The 23080-nt window shown below is 32.9% G+C and overlaps 1 protein-coding gene across 6 annotated transcripts in view; it reads right to left on the reverse strand.

The window, feature by feature from the left end:
• The window catches only part of LOC114335747 (collagen alpha-3(IX) chain-like), a 408590-nt gene that overhangs the window by 256805 nt on the left and 128705 nt on the right, over window positions 1-23080 (reverse strand). For 4 of the 6 annotated variants that reach the window (XM_050653324.1, XM_050653323.1, XM_050653321.1 and 1 more), the window contains exons 5-8: window positions 22812-22982; window positions 11163-11234; window positions 6857-6952; window positions 4873-4980 (exon numbers count right to left, since the gene is read on the reverse strand). In XM_050653324.1, coding sequence (XP_050509281.1) covers window positions 4873-4980; window positions 6857-6952; window positions 11163-11234; window positions 22812-22982 — 447 coding nt within the window. Of the gene's footprint in view, window positions 1-4613; window positions 4713-4872; window positions 4981-6856; window positions 6953-11162; window positions 11235-22811; window positions 22983-23080 lie in introns of all 6 variants that reach the window. The other 2 variants (XM_050653325.1, XM_050653322.1) reach the window with 1 other exon arrangement.

The raw sequence follows: 23080 nt of genomic DNA on the forward strand, positions 1-23080 counted from the left end.
TTTGAAGGTTTTCTTAAAATCTTGCGTTCCCTGATTGGGCTAAAAAGAAAAAACGTGTAATTGTGATGAGTGGTTCCTGATATACAAACGGTCAAAGTTAACCGGCATTTACGGCAAAGATATAAACAATAGGATCATAATTTTTGAACCATCACCTTTTTATTTCGGTCCTCTTCCTTCACACCAATTTTCATATCTATAAAATACTCATTACTATATTATTATAATAAAAACTATCGATATTACGAGTGAAAATTGCCAAAAATAGCAAAATTCCAATCAAAAATTAGGTTGGAGACAGTGGCGGCTCGTGATTTTTTCAATAGGGGAGGCTATGCCTAACTGTAAATTATCTAGACAAATTTCCAATAGCAAAAAAAAAATCCGCCAAAAAAATCTAATTTAAGGCCCCATTTTTTTGACCACTTTTTATTTATATTTTATAATATCATCATAATTCATAATTATTTCATAATATCATATCATTTTAAAAATAGTTAGTATAATTGTAAAAGTGTATTACCAAAAATTGTGTCGTTTATTTGTTAACAATTCTATCTATGTAAGTAGATATGCATATCAAAATAAATACAGATTGAAGGTTTACATTGTTTAAGATACTCAACTGAATTTTTTTAATTCTAAAAGTGGCTTACTCTGCGAATGCAAAAACACGGTAAATTACCGATATTTTGTTTTGCATTACAGATATTGGAAAAAGTTATTTAAACAAGTTGTTCCAAATATTATTCTAATCCCACATACCAAATTTAATCACAAAATTCGCACTTTTAGTTTTTTCATTATTTGTAGTCAGGATCCTAAAATCCGCAGAGGAGGCTGCTGGCCGAAAAATCTCACTTGCCCGATCTCCGGGCAGCGTGTGCGTTAAGCGATGTGCAGCTCTAAGGAGACCGAGTCTCAAACCATCCTAAACGCTGCTGGGCTACGCGGAGCATTAGCAAGTGAGATTTTCCGGCCAGCAGCCTCCTCTGCGATTTTAGGATCCCGACTACAAATAATAAAAAAACTAAAAGTGCGAATTTTGTGCTGAAATTTGGTATGCGGGGTTAGAATATTATTTGGAACCACTTGTTCAAATAACTTTTTGCGATATCTCTAACGCGAACAAAATAACAAAGTAAACAAAACAGTGTAGCGTGTGTAAAAAATTTATGGGGAGTCTACGCCTCCCTTGCCTCCTCTAACCAGCCGCCACTGGTTGGAGAAAATGAAGACCACAGGAAAATAACTTGATAAGTCACATTCTTGGTTTTGTTCAGGAGAACATTTTAAAGTTTAAAACATTGAAAATGTGATTATGATTTAAAAACATTAAAATACATCTTACAATTATTAATTACTAATAAAAAGAAAAAAAAATAGATATATTGGTGGTTGCTTTACATTTTAGTTTTTTTTTAATATATATTGCATATTAATTACATGAACTTATCAACGTTTTCCCCTGTTTGGAATGGACATGTCAAGTTCTTTTCCTGTACAGGTTTTTTTTTAAACACTTATATTTTTTGACTTATCAAGTATACAATACTCTGTATTGTGTTACTCTTAGAAACTATGCAATTAAAGCTACAAATTGGTATTAAAAACGACAAATGTCAAAAATTGGACTTACCAAGTTCTTTCCCTGTTGTCTTCAAATGTAATCTGATAGTTCAAAATCGGTATACATCGGTATACATACTTCATTCTTTTTTTGTTCCCAAGTAACTCGAGTAGGGCCATCTAACTAACTCATTATTAACTGCCAAAGTTGCTTTTGTTTTGTTATAATAAATAAATTTATTTATTATAACAAACATTTTTAATTTGTTTAAATAAAGATTGTTTAAATAATTATACAGCTTTCAAATGAGAATATTTTTGTCTTTTTAACGTTAAAAGGTACACTTGTAGTAAGTTTATCTAAAAAAGTCTACAAACGTATGTAGTTTTAAATAATGAAATTCCCGTTGTGTCCACGTCCTTTGTGTGCGTTCGAGAATCTGTTATGTGTTATTTTTATCGACTTTAAAACAAAAAATATTTCAAAACCTTTTTTAACTTTACAAAGAAACCATATAATTCAGCTCAACCAGGTAACTTTTTCAAAGATTTTTTGAGATTAATTTTCAATCTACTCAACTATTTATTACATTCAACAGATATTAACATAAATGAATCATTTTTTCATCTATTTTTTCATATTTGCCTTTTTTCTAACTTTTTAGTAATATCTCATAAAATCTCATTCATTGCTGCACAAATCATCATAACTTTATATTACTATAAATTTAATTTCATGTACAGTTAGTTACCTTCACATTTGAATTTAATTCTGAATTATTTATTAATGATTTTATTGTTTGACACTTTTAAATTTTAGAAAATTTACCTATTTACTATTGTTCAGTTTAATTTTAATGTCTCTAACAAATCAAAATTAAAACACTTTTCACAATCGCACCACAACTAATACACAACTGACCAATTCTGGTTTAAGAAAATTGCACAACCAATCTTACATCTATCAGTTCTTGAACATCCAGAACAACATCTAATAATCCCAATAAAATTAAAAATATACACTATTAATTAAAAAATTTAAAAATAACATCACTTTATATATAACTAACAATTTTTTGGTGTCACGGTTTAATGTCGTGTTCCCTTACTAACCCCCTCAAGATCCTGCCAATTATTTCGTTTTGTTTGTGCATTACAATCAAATCTGTCCCTCTACCATCTCTCCCTTTAGCATAATTTAGAGAAAAAGTATGATATTGAATACTACTATATTCTTCCCTTATACCGGAAAGTAAGTGTACATTTTATACTTATACTTGACATACTTTAGTTGCCACTACATTTGAATGCTTGCATGTATGTGAGTGTGAGGGCTGTTAAACCATATTTACGTACATTTTAGTATTTATATGTATGCATAAATATATATACTTTAATATTGGCTTGATCATTACCCTTTTGATTTCAACCAGACCACTTAACTAACTCTGGTTTTTTGTTATTTGTAGCATTTAATTTTACTTTTACCGTGACCTGAAGATGCTGTGAATATTGTAGATAGCGAAACCGGTCGTCAGTTGTAAAATAAATTGTTTGTGAGAACGTCTCTCTTTTCTTTACTACAACAGTATGTAGTTTTCTTTTCTTATAAATAAATTAATATATTATAACAAAACAAGGGCGGGTTTGACATTTAATAATGCTTTAGTTAGATGGCTCTACTCCAGTAACTTCGGAACAAAAAAAGAATGAAGAAAATTGCTCCATGGGAAGCAGAGAATATGCATTTTTTTAACGTATACCGATTTTGAACTTTGAGATTACATTTCCTCCAACCTAATTTTTGATTGGAATTTTGCTATTTTTGGCCATTTTCACTCGTAATATCGATAGTTTTTAATATAATAATATATGTTATGAGTACTTTAAAGATATGAAAATTGGTGAGAAAAAAGAGGACCGAAACAAAAAGGTGATGGTTCGAAAATTATGATCATATTGTTTATATCTTTGCCGTAAATGCCGGTAAACTTTGATCGGCTGTATCTCAAGAACCACTTACCACATTTAAACTTTTTTTCTTTTCGAAGAAGCGTCCTGCCACTTTTTTTTAATAACATATTCAAGATTTAGTTTAATTTAATATTTCCCGAGATATTCAATTTGTTTATAAGCCAAATTTTTTTTTTAATTTTAAAATATTCCTGATGCCGCTTAAATAGTACAATTTTAATTCTGTAAAGTACATTAGATAGGTACAGTGTCTTTTTATACAAAAATCATAGTTATTCTTCTGTGCCATAATTATTGTGGTTATCATAGCGACCGTAAATTTTTAATTAACAAGTTAATTGTTGCTAAACTGTTCATTAAATTTTCGTCGGCTTCTGGAATTATAATCTATACAAAGAGAGATTTTATATTACCAAGTTATTTAATTATTGATAAACAATGAGTTATCTAAAATTTTAGTTGAAAATTAAAGATTTTGTTGGAAAAACCCGCATTTTCCGGGAAAAATTTATGTCGAAGTAAATCGGGAAAAACACGTCTCTATGCAGAATTTAATTACGGTGAATTTTTATTTTTGTATTTTTGGTGTACAGTTAAAATCTTTGGGGTTATAGGGCAAAAATTGAAAAAAAAACACGATTTTCGGGCGCCATTTTGTTTATAAAAAAGTAGCACACTATCTGCGGATTTTGCATACCTATATTATTAAGATATACAATCATAAAATTCGATTTCAGCAATCAAATTGCTGGTAAATAACTTTTCCTTATATTTTGCTAATTAGCCCAGAGTAATAGTGGATGCTAGAATTGAGACCAAGGGATGATGCCTACCGAAGCAGAGGTCGTTTACGTCCACCAACACGTTGGAGTGATGCTCTGAAACGTTGCCATAGGAATTGGATGAAAGAGACATAAGATCGAAGCACAGTATCGAAAAGTATGAGGGAGCAGTAGACAAGTGAAAATTTGATTGAAACATAGACTAATGTAAGTCAATAATGATTTTTTTGTTTAATCTTTCTTGATAATCTCCATTAATATTAATAATTAAATAAATATCAAACGTACTGGGTTACCGTTAGTTCCATTTATACCCGGGAATCCTTGACGTCCCGGTGATCCTGGTTCACCAACTGGACCTATAGGACCCCTAGGTCCAGGTAATCCCTAATAACAGTTAGTAAATTAGTACTTATTAGTATTAAACAGTATTATTAGACGCAAATATTAATAAAGTGCACCAAATCCATCATCTCCACCAGTGGTTCATTACTTAGTTTAAAAAAGTTAACTGTTATTAAAAGCAACTGCAGTTGTTTAGACGTACTGGGTAACCTGGCCTGCCCGGTAGGCCACCTACACCTCTAGGACCTGGTAGACCTCTTCGTCCTGCTAATCCTGGTTCTCCTATGGGGCCTTCTCGACCTGGTAGGCCCTATGCATGTTCATGGTAAAAAGAAATGAAATTAATAAAAACTATAAACTAATATGATATTGATATTATGCAACAAATGAAAATTAAAAAGAAAACGTATTAAATTGTAATGGACATTTAGGTTTATAAGATGTAAAATTAATATGTACTATTTTGGCTAATAATAATCACAGTTTTGTATTGCTTACTGTCTCTGATAATCTTCTTTTCTCTTGGACGACAAAAACATAATTCTAACAAATTTTGATTAAGACGAAATAAGGTAAGTGTGATTGTTCCTGTTTTTTAACATTTTGGGAAAGTACTTAACCTATTTGTTCCATTGTAGCTTGTTATTTGGCTAGATATGCATTTTGATTTTAAGAGTTTCCTGTATCTCCCGAAGAAAAATCAAAATGGCGCCCATTTTGGCAAATTGTTTTTAACTTGTTTTCTTCATTTTATTTATTTAGTATTTCTGATTTAGTTCTGGTAGATATCATTCTATATTTTTTCTTTTTCTCTAATTTTATTTTTGTTTATATGCTAGTAAAAATGATCCGAAAAGCCACCCTCATATCTCTTCCGATTCTGAGCAACGCGGCTTCGTTCATTTTGTGTTAAACATTAGTGTAGGTACTACACATAAATGGCGCCCAACATGGGTGTCTATAAGTTGGACATTTAGGCTTATAAGATGTAAAATTAATATGTCCTATTTTGGCTAATAATAATCACAGTTTTGTATTGCTTACTGTCTCTGATAATCTTCTTTTCTCTTAGACGACAAAAACACAATTCTAATAAATTTTGATTAAGACGAAATAAGGAAAGTGTGATTGTTCCTTTTTTTAACACTTTGAGAAAGTACTTAACCTATTTTTTGTTTCATTGTAGCTTGTTATTTGGCTAGATATTTATTTTGGTTTTAAGAGTTTTGTTTGTCTCCCGAAGAAAAATTGTGAAATTGTTTTTAATTTCTTTTCTTCATTTTATTTATTTAGTATTTCTGATTTATTTGTGGTATCATTCTATATTTTTTTCATTTGCTCTAATTTTATTTTTGTTTATGTGCTAGTAAAAATGATCCAAAAAACCAAACTCATATTTCTTCCAATTTTGAGCAACGCGGCTTCGTTCATTTCATGTTAAACATTAGTATAGGTACTACACATAAATGGCGCCCAACGTGGGTGTCTATAAGTTGGTTGTTTATTTTCAACTGTACCTGTATATGGGATTGTTTGTTTTTCAGTCAATTTCTTTCCTTAATATGTTTTATTTTTGGTTTTATTTTAGAAAATACCGATTCAATAAAATTCTTGTACCAGTAAAATACTATAACTAATTTCACAATTGTTTCAGTATACCATCAGCCTCAGTAGTACTATAGACTAGTAGATCCTCGATCTTCCCCAGTGTCGCCATCGCCATCCATTGCCAGTTTGCTACACCGATCTTCTTCACGTCTTTATCCACGCCTTTCTACTATCTGTCTTGACATATGTCCAGACCATCTACGCTTATATATTTTTATAAAACTCATTATATCCCTACAATTTATTATTTCTTTATACTTCTGGTACAGCTCGAAATTATCTCGACTTCTACAAATACCACTTTCACAGATTGCGCCCATTACTCTTCTTAGCATCATCCTTTCGAAGATTTTTAGTTTTTAATTCTTTATTTAATATGTTTTACTTCTGGTTTTATTTTAGAAAATACCGATCCAGCTACATTTTTTAATCAGTTTAATACTGTAACACTGTAACTAGTTTCACAACTACAAAATAGAATAAACAATAATCCATTTAATTATTATGACAGTTGTATGTACTACTTCTATATAATATGAAATAAAAATATTTATTTAAAAATGGTAATTTTATCTTACGTCCGTTCCATTATACCCTGGTGGTCCTCTTGGACAAACCACGTTACACTTTGGATATGGTTTTGGTGGCGTTGGTATTGGAATAACTGAAGGCTTCTGAAATAAATATAATATGTTACTAAGTATATGAACGTTTTTTATATAAAGTTCATACAGATTTAAAATAGTTTAAAAAAAGAAAGCAACAGAAATTAAGTTATTCGATAATACAATATGCCCCAAAATAAAGTATACCGAACTGAAAGCTATCGATCACAGACGTCATGGAGAGATTGAAGTATTTTGTATAAGTCAAAACAATATTTGACGTTTGCTCACAAAAGTGGTGTAACAATTATATTAGGTTTGTTCTAGCAAACAGTCAAACTAGTCAGAAACCGTCAGCAAACAGTTGGTCAGTGAGAGAACATAATACAGTCACCAGTGCTATCCCCTCTACTCGCGCTGGTCATTCGCTTGAAACTGATGCTAGAACAAACCTATTGATGATGATTTTAAGTGCTCAAGAAAAATCATTTATTGTTGAGACCTATTTTCGCTCATACGGAGTAGGGCGAAATGATGGGCCTAGTTTAAAATTTGTTTCCACGAGGTTTGAAGAACGTTTCAACAAACGGTCTCCTACAAAGCGCAGCATATTGTTGCTTGTGATGAAATTTAGACGTACTGGTTCCATACTTACCCAATGAAAAGGAAGATCTGGAAGGAGGAGAACCTCTAGGGACAACAACACTATGGGAAGGATTCTTGATAAAATCTTGGCTTCTCCTGAGAAAAGTCAACGGCGAATTTCAAAAGAGCTTGCTTTAAGTAAGTCTACTGTCCACCGAGCTGCAAAGGAGTTGGGAGCTTTTTCTTATCGTATTCAAGTGGTTAATAAAGTAAGGGTGGCTGATACACGCGAAAGAGTTGAATACTGCGGGAGAACATTGAGTATGGTTTACGATAACGAAAGCTTTCTCATGAATATTTGGTTCTCAGATGAAAGCCACATAACATTGAGTGGATACATTAATAAACAAACAACACGATTTTTGGAATTTGAAAAGCCACAAGAGTTTATTGAGAGACCTCATTATAGTGAAAAGGTGACAGTGTGGTGCGCCATATCAAGTCATGGGATAATTGGTCCATACTTTTTAGATGAAAACGGCAGACGTGTAACTGTTAATCAGCAGCGATACAGAGAACTCATTGTAACACCTTTTTACCAAGAACTTCGCCGGTTTTGCCGTGCTAGAAATTTACCATTCCGCTCACAGTGGTTTCAACAAGACGGGGCCACAGCGCATACTGCGATAGAAGCTTTAGCTTTGCTGCGACGCTACTTCCCAGGGCGTCTTATATCAAGAGGAAGTGATTACCCCTATCCATCTAATTCACCCGATCTTACACCACCTGATGCGTATTTGTGGGGGATTCTTAAAGAAAATATTTACAGGGATCCAATTCCGCATGATTTTAACACATTGAAAGATAACATTCGTCGAGTTATAAATGAAATTTCAAGTGATGTTTGTAAGGCAATGATTAACAATCTTCAAGAGCGATATGAAGAATGTATTGTAATCCAAGGAGGACATACTTAACACATAATCTCTACTTATAATATAAGTAATGTTAGCACTCTAGAGACATAAATTATAAATTATTTAATTGTTCAATTATATACAGTGGCGTGCGGTGACTTTTTCGAAAGGGGAAGCGATTCAATAAGGATATAAAAATATTTTCTTAAGGGTCGAGGGTCGAGCAACTTTCCACCTGATAACACTCTGATGCGCAGGGGCTCTCTATCAGCAAAGTACTTAATTATGTGAGACGTCCTGCGTACAAGGACTCACACACTAAATCCGTGACGCGTGAATACGTGAGGCACTCTATTCCCGCTATTTCTAGTGACTAGTGACCTATCATTGATCTGTATTGCTAGCTCGGGCCTTGAGTCCTCGCGCTGGGCTTGGTTTTCTAAAGAAGAATCCTATTAAAAAAAAAATATACTCCGATACATTTTCCATAACACACAACTTTCACTAAAATGACACTTATTTATACTCGCGGTCTATTCTCCTATCAACTTCTGATAATTGTTGAATGCAATCTTTTTCAATGGATAATAGTGCTAACTTTCAAAGTCTGTCTTCGCTTGTTGAATTTCTTTTAAACTCTTAATTTGAAACTTTTAATGCATCTTAATACTGCAAAACTTCGTTCAACTGATGCACTTGTGGCTGAAATAGTTAGTAGTACTAATTCACACAACTTGACCACTTCACGCAGCGACTTGTTTAAACCAGTAGTTATAAAGAAATCCCAGATTTCTGGGTATTTCTTTATCATTCATGTCAGTTGTTTCATAACTGAGAATGCAAAGCTGGGATATCAAAAAATTTTCATTATTTAATTGTAATGACATAAATTCCTCTGTGGGAAATTTTGATGAATTATAATTAGAAATATTAAGATTATATTATATAATTCTACAAATTTTAAATCGTTAAAATTTTGAAAGCTATAATTCATTTGTTGTAGAATATTATCAAAAGGTCTCTTTGTTTCCTCTGTTTTCTCTGTCTCTCTGTCCCCGAAATTATCAATCTTTATTATTTTTCTTTCATGTTCAAACCCCATATGTTTAGTTTTATCCCAAATATTTTTAAACTGCTCTCGTTTTTTTAATTATCGTATTAATAAAGTCATCAATTTGTTTTATACAAAATGCAATACCATTTGATTTCTGTAAAATGTCAAATAAAAGATCAGTAAAAGGAAATATCTCTGCAAAAAATTTAAATCGAAATATTCTTTAAGCGAATGTATGTAATACCTAAGCACCCCTTAGCAGCAGTAACAGTCGGAGCATCTCACTTTCGGGAAGGCGATATAACGAGCGCTTCCATGGCATACCAAAATTCGCGCGACTAGTGGGTGCGGTCATTGAACCCTGACCAATTTTAAAAGGGACAACTGCATGAAGGCCGCGTCTCACCATCAAATAATTTGATCAAACAGTTTGAGCAAACTCCGGAAGTACGTCAAAGTGACGTCACAATTGCAGTTTTTTTGAAATTCTAAAAATCTGTGCTCTCACTATCAGTCTAGTTTGATCAAATTTTTTGTATTAAGTTGTCTAACTTGTTTGTACTTTATTTAAAAATAAAATTTTTCATTATTATCCACAATGAACACTCAGGATGTGACGTCACTAACTGTCACTTTCAGTTTGCTCAAACCAGTTTGATCAAATTATTTGATGGTGGGACGCGGCCTTGGCAAGCGGCGATTTTGAGATGCGCTTCTGCCAGGAGTGGACCAAAATTTGGTGGACTATTTAATAGTTGAATTGTGTGCATATTGAGTTCGTTCGTACGCGATTAATTTTTAATATTTTTCAATGCCTATTGGCTAGGTAATAATTATGTAGATTATTTGGATTAGGGAAAAAAATTTATTATTAAATATTAATTAATAATATATTTTCCTATATCGACAAATAAAGCGGCGCTTCCCCCGCTTCCATGGACCGCACGCCACTGATTATATATATTTCATTTTCGGTATACTTTATTTTGGGGCATACTGTAGTTCGAATAATTTCTTTCTTTTTCTGTTCTATTTTGTCAGTGGACGGTAGTGATCATTCTGGTTTACAGCGTAAGTTTGTTACAGCTTCGCTAAATAGTCTTAATGATGTTTTACCAATTCACTGTCTCAGATTTTTCAGTCACAAGATTCGTCGTCTACCCGCTCCAATTCTCCGTTTTTTTGATTTATTTACATATTACAAATTTATAATTTGACAGAAGATACAACACTTAGGTAAAGTATAAACTAAATTTTAATAAGACATGCAGTGCTTGTAAACAACGATTTTAGTTGTTAAAGGTGTTCAAAATTTGTCTAATCGTTCCATAGTAAGAGTATATCATTAACATGACTCGTATCACTTTTTCTCTGTTCTCGATTATTGGTTTTCATTGTATAGAATATAAATTATTGTAATCACTGAATACATAGATAGTAAAAAAATAATCCTATTAATTAAATTAATGAATAATTTACGCGATTATACAAGTAACTGTTATCCAAAAATATTCAAAACCTGAACCAAATAGCCATCTCGTTCGTTGCTGACGACGACATCGCTGTCAACTAATGTTTACATCTAGTGCATAGCTTATGCGAATAAACTTTAGTGCTATGCTATCAAGCTAGAAAACATTTTTATAGTCTTTGTTGAAGCGATTGCAGCATTCTCGTTATGTGCCTATAAAATACTAATAAATTGATAATATGTGGTACTTACAGGGAGTTCCGTACAATGTTCTCTGACAGGTCTGGTGGGATCACAACTCATTACCATCCATTGAAGATCAATCTAAAAAATAAAATTAATTAGTTGTCAATTCAGATATGATAATGGCATATAATGTTTTATGTTTAATGATTTTCCTCTTTTTATTTACACTTTCGTAGATCTCTGCTCATTTTTAAGAACTATAAAGACTAGTAAGACTAGATTAAACAATAAATTAAAGACTAGATTTTAATGTGCTGGAATCACTAAAAAGATATGCCAAAAATATTTAGAAAAAATGTAAATATAAAGTATGGTATTTAAGATCTAAATAACAACACAAAAAAGCAGAAGATAGGTTGAAATTCAACCGGATTAAAATACAAATAGACATAAGAAACAATAATTGTAACACTTTTGTGAATTAATAGAAATAAATTAAGCAAAAGACAATTTAAATTTTAAGAAAATCTTAAAAATTAAAACTATTACATTTTAAAATATGGATAATAAAAGAAAAATATTTTAAATAGATAAAGTTTTAAGTAAACGTGAATATTAAAATACGAACTCATTGGAAAGATTCATCATAATTCATGCAGGGCTGGAAGAAGATGAAAAGTGATGTTTAAAAATTCAGCAGTAAAATAAATATATATGTACATTTAACAATTCTATCGATATAGACAAACATTCAGTTGTACAAGCTCTACATACAATAAATAAAAGTAAATTTGTAGGTTCGAATGAATTATTAGAAAAAAATAGATGCTACAAAAAATGATACGTGCTAAATTTTGCAAATGGTGCAAAAAGTATAAAAATGAATTATTTACATGTATACAATGTTCAGTTGGTAATTTTAACATAAAAAACCCTTAAAAACTTTGATTGCCTGATAAGCCCAAAAAATGAAACGGATAGGAAAAAGGAAAACATAACAATATTCAAAACAACCAACACACTGACATCTATCCTATCCAAAACCAAACCCAATTACACACAAGAAAGATGAAAAACTGTATCTATAAAATACCCTTTGAATGCAACAACATTTATGTGGGAGAAACCTCAAGAATACTAAGTGTCAGAATAAACTAGCATGAAACAAACATCAAGAACAGAGACTTCGACAATTCTCAGATACCCAGATTCTCGAATTTGATATTCTGAGGGTAGAAACGTCACACTTAGATTTTTTCACCCAAAACCAGGTTATTCCCTACAAGATTGAGGCCAAGTAAGTCAACCATAAATTTTGATGAACATAACCTACTAACAACTTGAGTGGAAATTGAAACGTCAAACCTTGGTTAAAACTGTAATTTTCCTTACAATTCATTGTGACTTAAAGCCTCTAATATTTACCTTAGAGATGCCACAACAAAATAGTTTCAGAACCTTTATAAAGTAGATATCTTTACAAAGATATCGGAAAAGGAATAAAGGGACAGTCATTAGATCAATAATGAGGCAGAGCTAGAAATACATATATACCACTGAGATGCAAGCTGAAGAGCATTAATAACTGGGTAAGAAACAGAAGACTAGAAAGGAAGGACCACATAAACCGAATAACATCAAATAGAGGAGTAAAAACGGTGAGAGACGGTTCCCCTATGGGAAGACGATCAGTGGGAAGACCACGAAAACTATGGAACGACGACGTCTTTTGGAGGCACATTAAAAAAAAACAGACAGAATCACGTCTAAACAAAAATAAGAAGAAGAAGGATGCAAAGATATAAAAAACAAAACGTGTAGTTGCTCTAATTTTTCTCAACACTAAGCATGCTACTTACTTGGAACAATCTCTACAAACGTTTATAGAGCCAAGGAGGATGATATAATATGATTTATCATTAATCATTATTTGAAAATGGAGTTGTTAATTTTAATAGAATTATGTATATTATGCTCATATAATCTATTTAAGCTCAAAGGGAAATGATGACAGGTATATTATTATTTAAAAACAAATAATAAATATCAAATACTTACCGGAATAGTAATCTGTTAGAATAAAACAAAATATGGTGTTAAAATATGTTAGAAAAATGTTAAAATAAGAACTTACAGCATATACAATATAAACAGATAATTTACATTTATTTTTTATTAAAACGAATCATGCCTTTTCATGAACAAAATCTACGAAGGCTGCATATATTCAAATATCTGCAAATATGTTCTTCGTCAATCAGCATCATTCTCTTTGCCTATGCGGGGTCGACATATTTAATTGAATTTCTCCATAAGTTTCTATCTTGGACCCTTCAATATAAACCCCCTTTACCGGCATGTCCTGCTTAAGCGTCTCCCCAGGTCTTTGTTGACCTTCCTCTCCTACTCCTACCAGGAACCCGCAGATCAGCAATTCTATTTATTGGGGAATTAACTTCTCAACGTTGAACATGACCAAACTATCTTAACCTATAATCTCACATTTTTCCATCAATTAGCCACCTCTAGACTTCCCCTAATATACTCGTTCTAATTTTATCATTTTTTGTCACTCCACTCATCCATCTAAAGCTTCTAATTTCCGCTATATACATTCGTTGTTCCTCTTTCTTTTTAAATGCCTAACATCGCATAGTTGATCTTATGGATGGTTTGGTTAAACGCTGTTTCCTTTCAGACAACTTTAGTTACACGAGGAAGGTGATCTTTCTATAACTTCCTGTTCCAAAGCTTATCTCTTCCAGCTGTTACAATATTGTAACAGCTGTTCCTGGTACCATGTGGTAGCCATTTAATTTGTAATCACATCAAATGTCAATTTTTAATATTTGAAAGGGTTTATACCCTGAGATCAGAGGCTTGGCCCTGTACCTAATAATTTTTTAATATGTTGTATCTATACACTAAAGGAAAACTTCTGAAGATGGCATGTGCCATGCCGAAAGTATTTAGCTCATTTTAATAAATAATTTTACACCCTATCAGTTTATTGAGAAAGTATACCTGTTGTCAGTTTGGCCAATATTTTACAAGTGTGTTCAAGTCATACAGTCTGTTCAATTTTTTATATATAAAGCAATTTTAACATAACAAAAAATGTCTCGGTATTGTTAGTGTTTCTTCTTCTTCTTCAGGTGCCGTCCTCGTTCCGAAGTTTGGCTATCATCAAGGCTATGCGTATTTTTGATACCGTAGATCTAAATAATTGGCAGCTGCTGCACTTGTACCAATCTCTTAAATTCTTCAACCATGAATGTTTTCTTCTGCCAATGGATCTTTTACCTATTATTTTTCCCTGAATAATTAATTGTAGTAGCTGGTACTTTTGTCCCCTCATTATATGTCCCAAGTATTGCAGTTTGCGCTTTTTAATAGTAAGCGCAAGTTCTTTTTCTTTCTGCATCCTTCGCAACACTTCCATGTTTGTCACTCTCTCTGTCCACGATATTCTCAGTATCCTGCGATACATCCACATCTCGAATGCTTCTATTTTCCTTGTATCGATCTTTTTCAGTGTCCAAGCTTCCATTCCATAGAAAAGAACTGACATCACGTAACATCTCATCAGGCGAATTTTAAGATTTAAACTTAGCTCTCTTCCGCATAAAACTGTTTTCATTTTGGTAAAAGTAGCTCTAGCTTTTTCTATTCTGATCTTGATTTCTTCAGAGTTGTCGTTGTTTTCATTAATCACAGTTCCCAGGTAATTATATTTTCTAACACGCTCAATTCTTTGATCATGTACGGTTATGTCAGAAAAATTTTGTGGAGATTTCGACACCATCATTATTTTTGTTTTTTTGATGTTAAGTGATAAACCGAACTTTTCGCTGCACTCTACTATTCTGTTTATCAGTGTTTGGAGATCTTCCGGGGTTTCTGCTATTATTACTGTGTCATCAGCGTATCTCAAATTGTTTATTAAAGTGCCATTTATTTTAACTCCTATATCTTGGTCAGCAAGGGCTCTGTTTATAATATCTTCTGAATATAAGTTAAACAAGGTTGGTGAAAGTATGCATCCCTGCCTTACGCCTTTTTTGATCTCGAGTTCCTCGGTTGTTTCCCGTTCTACTCTAATATTCGCCTTCTGGTTATAGTAAATATTGAAAATAATTCTGAGGTCCCTTTTATCCAAGTTTTTCTCTAGTTAGTGTTTAAGTACATCTTATTTAACAATTTTTTTTGTTATCGGTTTTCTATTATTCTGTACAATGAAAAAATATTAAGCTGTACAATTAATCTATAGTAGTATAACCTATAAGTACCTATAGTAGTTCTACTATAGGTACAGTGAGGACGTTTGAGTTGGAATAAATTCATTTCCTCGAGAATGGGCCACTCTGGAGATAAGTCCCGAAACAGGTCGATTTTTACTTTTAAATTATAATTTTTTGGCATATACACATATCAAAATAATCTAAGGGACACCCATATTAACAGATTTTAAATCAATGTTTTTTGTTGTTTTTTTCGATTATTGTACCAACTTGGATGGTAATGCTGACAAGAATGGCTATAAAAAATAAAACAAAACTTCAGAATGCGTTTTTGCCTATAAGATAAGAACTAATATTTCTTTATTGGTACTTGATTTTCGATGTCTATTTGGATTTTTATTTAGTTTTGCAATTGCCAATAATCATCATCATCATCATCATCATCATCAGCAGCCTCTCTCAATCCACTGCTGGACATAGGCCTCCCCTGTTTGTCTCCAAAGTGTTCTATCTTGTGCTTTTTGTATCCAGTTTTTTGTTGTCTTTCGTAAGTCGTCTTGCCATCGTATTGGTGGTCTTCCTCTGCTACGTTTATCGGCTCTTGGTCTCCATTCAACTAGTTTGCGAGTCCATCTTCCGTCCTTCATTCTGGCAACGTGTCCAGCCCATTTCCATTTTAAGTTACAGCTTCTTTCAATGACGTCTATGACTTTGGTCTTAGCTCGTAGATCTTCGTTTCTAATCCTGTCTCGCAGAGTGGCCCCTATCATTGATCGCTCCATTCTTCTCTGCGCTACTCTTAGTTTTTGTGCGTTTTTCTTTGTGAGCGATAATGTTTCTGCACCATAGGTCATCACCGGTAGCACGCATTGGTCGAAAACTTTTTTCTTCATGTTAGTTGGAATGTCACTCTTAAAAATGTCCCTAAGAGCTCCGTATGCTGCCCATCCTTGTATTATTCTTCTGGATACTTCTGTTGTTTGATTGTCCTTACCTATCTTAATTTCGTGAACCAGATATATATATTTGTCTACCAGTTCTATTTGTTCATTCTGTATTTCAAGGTGTTTACTTGGTACTAAGGTCGTCATATATTTTGTTTTTGTTATATTCATTTTTAAGCCTATTTTATGACATGACGTACCAAGTTCTTCCAACATTTTCTTTATTTGTCCCAAATCGTCTGTAATCAGGACTATATCGTCTGCGTAGCTTAGGTGGTGTAGCATCTCTCCGTCCACATTTATTCCTTTATCACCCCATTCGAGGGTTTTGATCGCTTTTTCTAGAGCCGATATGAAAAGTTTAGGTGACAACGTATCCCCTTGACGGATACCTCTTTGGATTTTTATTTGTTTGCTGTTAGCGTGTAGTTGTATCGGGCTTGTCGCATTTATATATATATATATATATATATATATATATATATATATATATATATATATATATATATTACATATTAGCCTCGAATATCGGCTATCAATGCGGCTGTCGTTTAGTGCTTCTATAACACTGTCGAGTTCTACTGAGTCGAATGCTTTGTGGAAATCTACGAATGCTAAAACTAAGGGCTTGTTATATTCTATGGATTTTTCGATGAGTTGTTTTATTGTTTGGAGGTGATCGTTGGTTCCAAAGTTTGCTCTGAATCCAGCTTGTTCTCTACTTTGATACAGGTCTAATTTCTTGTCTAATCTTGTGGTGGTTACTCTCGTGAAAAGTTTATAAAGATGGTTTAACAGACTGATTGGTCGGTAATTTTCCAGATCAGTTTTTTCTCCTTTTTTGTGCAGAAGAATTGTTTTGGCTCTATTCCATTCAGATGGTATGGATTTCTTTGTCAAACATAGATTAAAGAGATCTTTTATTTTTCTCATTAGAGGTTCACCGCCATTCTTAACAGCCTCGATCACTAGTCCATCGTCTCCTGGTGATTTATTGGATTTCATTTTATTCATCGCTTGTCTAATTTCACTGAGGGTTATTTCTGGCATGAGTTCAGAGCCTTGATTTAATATTGTTTTGTTTATTGCATCTTTTAGCTGTGTTTGGTTCATCCGTCTGCTTTTATAAAGTTCTCCATAGAAGTCTTCTACTATTGTTAAAAGCTCCTCTCTATTTGTTGTTATTTCGCCCTTTTTGTTTTTTAATTTAATGATCTGACTTTTTCCATTATTTAGTTTTCTTCGCAGACTTTTTAGGCCTTTATTATTTTCTATGGCTTGTTCGATTTTAAGTGTATTATACTTTCTTAAGTCTTTTCTTATTGCTTTCTTGACTTCTCTGTTTATCTCTCTCTTTTGCTCTCCATTTGGATCATTTCTTTCTGTAATAAGATTTCTTTGTTTCATTAAATTCCTGGTGTCAGTACTAAGTTTTTCTTCGTTCTTACTTCTTGGACAGTGTTTTCTCATGCTTTCTCCAATGGCTTGCGTAATATGTTGGTTTAGTGCATCTATGTTTTCGTTGAGAGTTATGTCTGTGTTGTTTCTCAGTTTGGTTTCAATGTCGTTTTGATATTCTTTAATGTTTCTAGGTTGAGTCCATATTGGTATCAAGCGCGGCTCCTCCTTAGGGTCAATTGGTCAATGACCCCCCTAAAATAATCTCATAAAAATACCAATTTTATTAAAAATATCTTTTATCTAAAACTTCACTCTGAAATATAAAATTCTCTCTCAGCAATCTGCATTGGCAAAACAAATATAATAGATATAATAACGTCGCGCCTCGCGCTATACACAAGCCCGTGGCTGGGCCGTATTTTAAATTGTCTATATACAGTTCTTATGGCTTATGGACAAATGCATGTAAAATAGAAAAGAGACGGCAGATAGCAATTTCGTGGGCGAGAGTGGGAGTGACCTTTCCGTCGTATACCTCTAGTAGAGTCGACGGCCTCACGTTTAGTTAGTTACCGTCTGCTGATTGGATTTGTGGCTGCAGTGTGAGAAATGCATTTTTTTGCTATCCGTGTTTACTGTTTTCGAATGACGCTGTATGGGCGAAAAATGGAGTAACTGACATTAAGCATTTAAAAGTGAAAATTACAAAACATGCCTCTTCAACTACTCATATAAATTCATCAATGAGTTACGCAAGTTTAGGACGTGTTAACATAAGACAGCAACTTGATAGTGTATATCGTAAATCTGTGCATGACTTTAATGAATTGGTATCTAAAAATAGGTATATTTTAAACAAACTAATCGACTGTGTAAAATTTTGTGGAGTTTTCGAAATTGCATTGCGCGGTCATGACGAAAGTGACAGCTCCAATAATCGTGGAATTTTTCTGGGCCTTATCGATTTTGTTTCTGAACTGGATTTAATGTTTAAAGAACACATTGAAAAAAGTACAGTATTTAAAGGAACATCGAAAACAATTCAGAACGATATTTTAGAATCAATGTTAGCCATTGTGCATACTCATATCATGAAGGAGATTGGCCAGACAAATTTTGTGGCCATTCAAGTAGATGAGACCACAGACAGCTCCAATAAAACGCAGATGATTATCATATTGCGATATGTATTAACTGGTATTGTACATGAAAGATTTTGGAAATTTGTTAACCCCCTAGGTACTACAGCACAACATTTAACTAATGTAATATTGGAAGAACTTCAATTATTAAAAATTAATGAAGCACCTGAAAAATTGATTGCCCAAAGTTACGATGGTGCATCAGTCATGAGCGGTAAACTGGGAGGAGTACAAACAAAAATTAAAGAAATATACCCAAATGCACACTTCATTCACTGCTATGCCCATCAATTTAATCTTATCCTCCAAAAAGCGGCGAGTCAACACAAACCGATAAAAATATTTTTTGCAAATTTACACGGATTTTCGTCCTTTTTCGGCCGATCTCCAAAACGTACGATGGTTCTGGATAGAGTGGTTAAAGTAAGGCTACCTAAAGCTGCGCCTACTCGATGGGCTTTCAATACAAAATGTGTTGAAATTGTATACACTTATAAAGATGATTTAAAATCTTGCTTAGAGGAAATTATTGATGAGGAGCAAGATGGTAACAATATAAATCAAGCAACTGGTTTAAAAAGACATTTGGAAGATGAGCATTTTTTATTTTGGTTAAATTTTTTCCATAAAATAATGCCCCATGTTGATATATTGTTTAAACAATTGCAAATGCGAGACATTGATGTTATATCTGTCAAAAATTGTATCCTGTCTTTTAACAACAATATCCAAATAATTAGAAATACTATTTTGGAATCAGAAGTACCAAGCACATCAACAGCAAAAAAAAGAAAAACTACTGCAGAGGATCCAAAGCGACGAACTGCACTTGAAATTTGTGATATTATTATATCTGAAATAAATCACAGGTTTAGTTTCAATGATCATCTCATGATTTCACAGTTATTCTACATAGAGAAATTTGAAGCATACACTACCAACTTTCCGCAAAATATTTTAAAAATGGTGACGGCTAATTATCCCACAGTGAATATTTCCAAACTAAAATCGGAACTTGAAGTCTTATATTGTCGTGAGGATTTTCGCAATAGTGCTGGTGCAGTAGCCATACTTCAGCTTTTTATTAACATGAATTTGTCTGAAACATTTTCTGAAGCAGTGAAGTTATTAAATATTTTGTGCACACTCCCTATGACAACCGTGGAAAGTGAGAGATGTTTTTCTACTTTAAAAAGAGTAAAAACATTCCTGCGTAATACGATGGGACAACCTAGACTTAGTGCCTTGTCTATGCTGAGCATCGAGAAAACGCTTGTCAAGAGCATTCCAAATTTCAATGAGAAGGTCATAGACTATTTTGCAGAACTAAAGGATAGAAGAATTGACTTAAAATATAAAAATATTTAAAGTAAGTTTCGTTTTAATAAATTTACAATTTATTATACTATAAATATTCCTATCTATATATCAGTCAATAACCTGTTCATACCATTTTTCCTATATTTTTTAAAAGATTTACTCTAAAAAAAGACAAATTTAATTTTCGGAAAACTAGGGTAAATAGTATTGAGTTTTATCTAAGTCTGTATTTTTTATCTAAAATATAAATGCTAAAAGATCTTTTAAATACTTTAAAAAATCAACAGTTTGAAGTTTTCAAACCAAAATGACCCCCCTGAAGATTGACCCACGAGCCGCCGCTGATTGGTATTGGTTTCGTATTTACTAATTTGCGTCTCTCTTGTTTTGTGCTTATTTTAACTGCTGCTCTTACCATTCTATGGTCACTACCAGTGTTGAATGCATTTAGGACCGTTACGTCTTGGATGATTTCTTTTTTGTTTGTAATTATGAAGTCAATTTCGTTTTTTGTTTTATTATCTGGGCTTGCCCAGGTCCATCTTCTATGTGGTTTCTTATAGAAAAAGCTATTCATATTGCCAATAATAGAGAGACATAATTTAAATATCGAAATCCAGTGGCGTATTATCGGTATGCTTAGACCTGGCAGAAGTCAAAGAGACGTTGTTGAGGCTCTCTACAAGAACAGTAACGTCATTAATTGTTTGTGGTTAAGGTTTCATGAAACTGGTGACGTTGCTGAACGTCATACAGGCCATACAAGGATAACCAATCATATTTAAGACAGTTTTCTTAGGTTGCAGGATTTGGAAGATATCACTATAACTGCATCACAATTACAAATGAGGCTGCAAGAGACCCATCAGCTGTTTTTAAGTTGCCAAACTATTAGAAATAAACTGCATGAAGTAGGTTTAGATGCACGTAGACCTGTGAGAGTGCGTGTGTTATCCACAGGAAATCGCGCTCATCGACTTCAGTGGGCACAAGAAAGCGTAAATTGGGTTAGACGCAAGTGATCCTCTACTTTGTTCACAGATGAGTCTCGATTTGGATTTACACCAGATACGAGACGGACAAGAATTTGGAGACGATCTGGCAATGCTGAACGATTGGTCACCGTGCAGGAGGTTCATAGACAGCAAAGCAGCAGTATTGGCAAAGCAGCAATATGATACGGGGTGGCATCTCTCTTGGTGGAAGAAGCAGTCTCATTTATCTGGAACGGTTTCTAAGTGGAAGAGACTACCGCGATATTGTTCTCGAACCTATTGTTATATCCTTTGCATAAGAAGCTGGTTCCCAATTTCAATTATTGCATGACAATGCGCGTCCACATACTGCCAGGGTCTTGCAAACATTCCTCGAAGATAACGAAATTGAGGTTTTATCATGGCTTGTACAATCGCCAGATTTACACTTAATTGAGCATGTATGGGACATATTGGGCAGATGAATTTTACAACAAAATATTGCGTTCAAAACAAAACAGCAACTGTTTGAAGTTTGAGGGCCTTTCCGTGGAGTGGAGCAGAATACCGCAGAAAGATACTGACCATCTGATCATGAGTTAGCCTAACAGATGTAGGGCAGTAATCAACAACCGTGGAGGTCATATACTGTATTAACTTAACCTACAGACTACTTTGTTAGGAGTTGAGGGACAACAAATTACTTTTTTTATTTTTTTATGTTAGCATTTTTTGACTTATGGAGTTTTGTCTTAATAATGCGATAATTCTAAGGAAAAATGTTTATTTTATATTCGGGACACTTGTTTATAACTTATTTTTTTAAATATTTGAAATAAATTTTTTAAAATACTTTTATAATTTCGCATTTTGTTTTTGTCCCCTAGATTATTTTGATGTGTGCATTGTATATCATACTAGTAACGTCATCAATTTGGGCATGATGACGCAATCGATGATTTTTTTTAAATGAGAATAGGAGTCGTGTGATGGCTCATTCGAAAGGTTATGGAATGCTCAATTCAATAATATACACATTAATATAATTACTTATACAGGGCGCCCAAAAAATGTTTTCGAATTAAATTAATTGAGACAAAAAGAAGAATGTATATAATTTGTTTAATGCGAAATACATTTTACTGTTGTCCGAAAACACGAAAAAATGTTTATTTGATTAATAAATATTGTTTTTCGCTTAAATACAATATTAAAGCTGCCACCCACCTGCCTCTTAGCAGTTTAAACATTTAATTTAAGCGAAAAGCAATGTTTATTTTTCAAATTAACATTTTTTTCTGTTTTCTGACAGCAATCAAATGTAGTTTGCAGTAAATCAATTTACATACAATCTTCTTTTTGTCTCAATTAATTTAATTCAAAAATTTTTTTGGACACCCTATACAAATAATTATATTAATGTTTATATTAGTAAATAGATAATTGAATAACCTTTCGAATGAGCTATCACACGACCCCTTTCTCATTTAAAACAATCATAGATTACGTCATCACGCCCAGATGGATGACGTTACTAGTATGATATGTAAGCGAAAAAAGTATAATTTAAAAATAAAAATCGACCTGTTTTGGGATTTATCTCCAGAGTGGCCTATTCTCGAGAAAATGAATTTATTCCAATTCAAACTTCCTCACTGCATACTCATTTAACTATTTACAAGTTAATACTTACTGGAACTGTTTCTGTACTATTTTCATACTTTGATAGAGATACCTTCCCGTTTATATCGATAGCACCTCGTGGCTCCAAAGCTTCTTGTGATATTTTACGACAGTCCACATAAAGCATAACAGAATCTCTTGAGACCCCAAAATGAATTTTGTGCCAGTTTCTGTCAAAAACCTAAAAAAAAAAATATAATAAGAATATATCAGTATCAATAATCTCTACATCATAATCTCCGTACCAATCAATAATATTATCTGTATCAATAATAATGA

The sequence above is a fragment of the Diabrotica virgifera genome, chromosome 6 (assembly GCF_917563875.1).
Source record: "Diabrotica virgifera virgifera chromosome 6, PGI_DIABVI_V3a".
Taxonomy (NCBI): Eukaryota; Metazoa; Arthropoda; class Insecta; order Coleoptera; family Chrysomelidae; genus Diabrotica; species Diabrotica virgifera.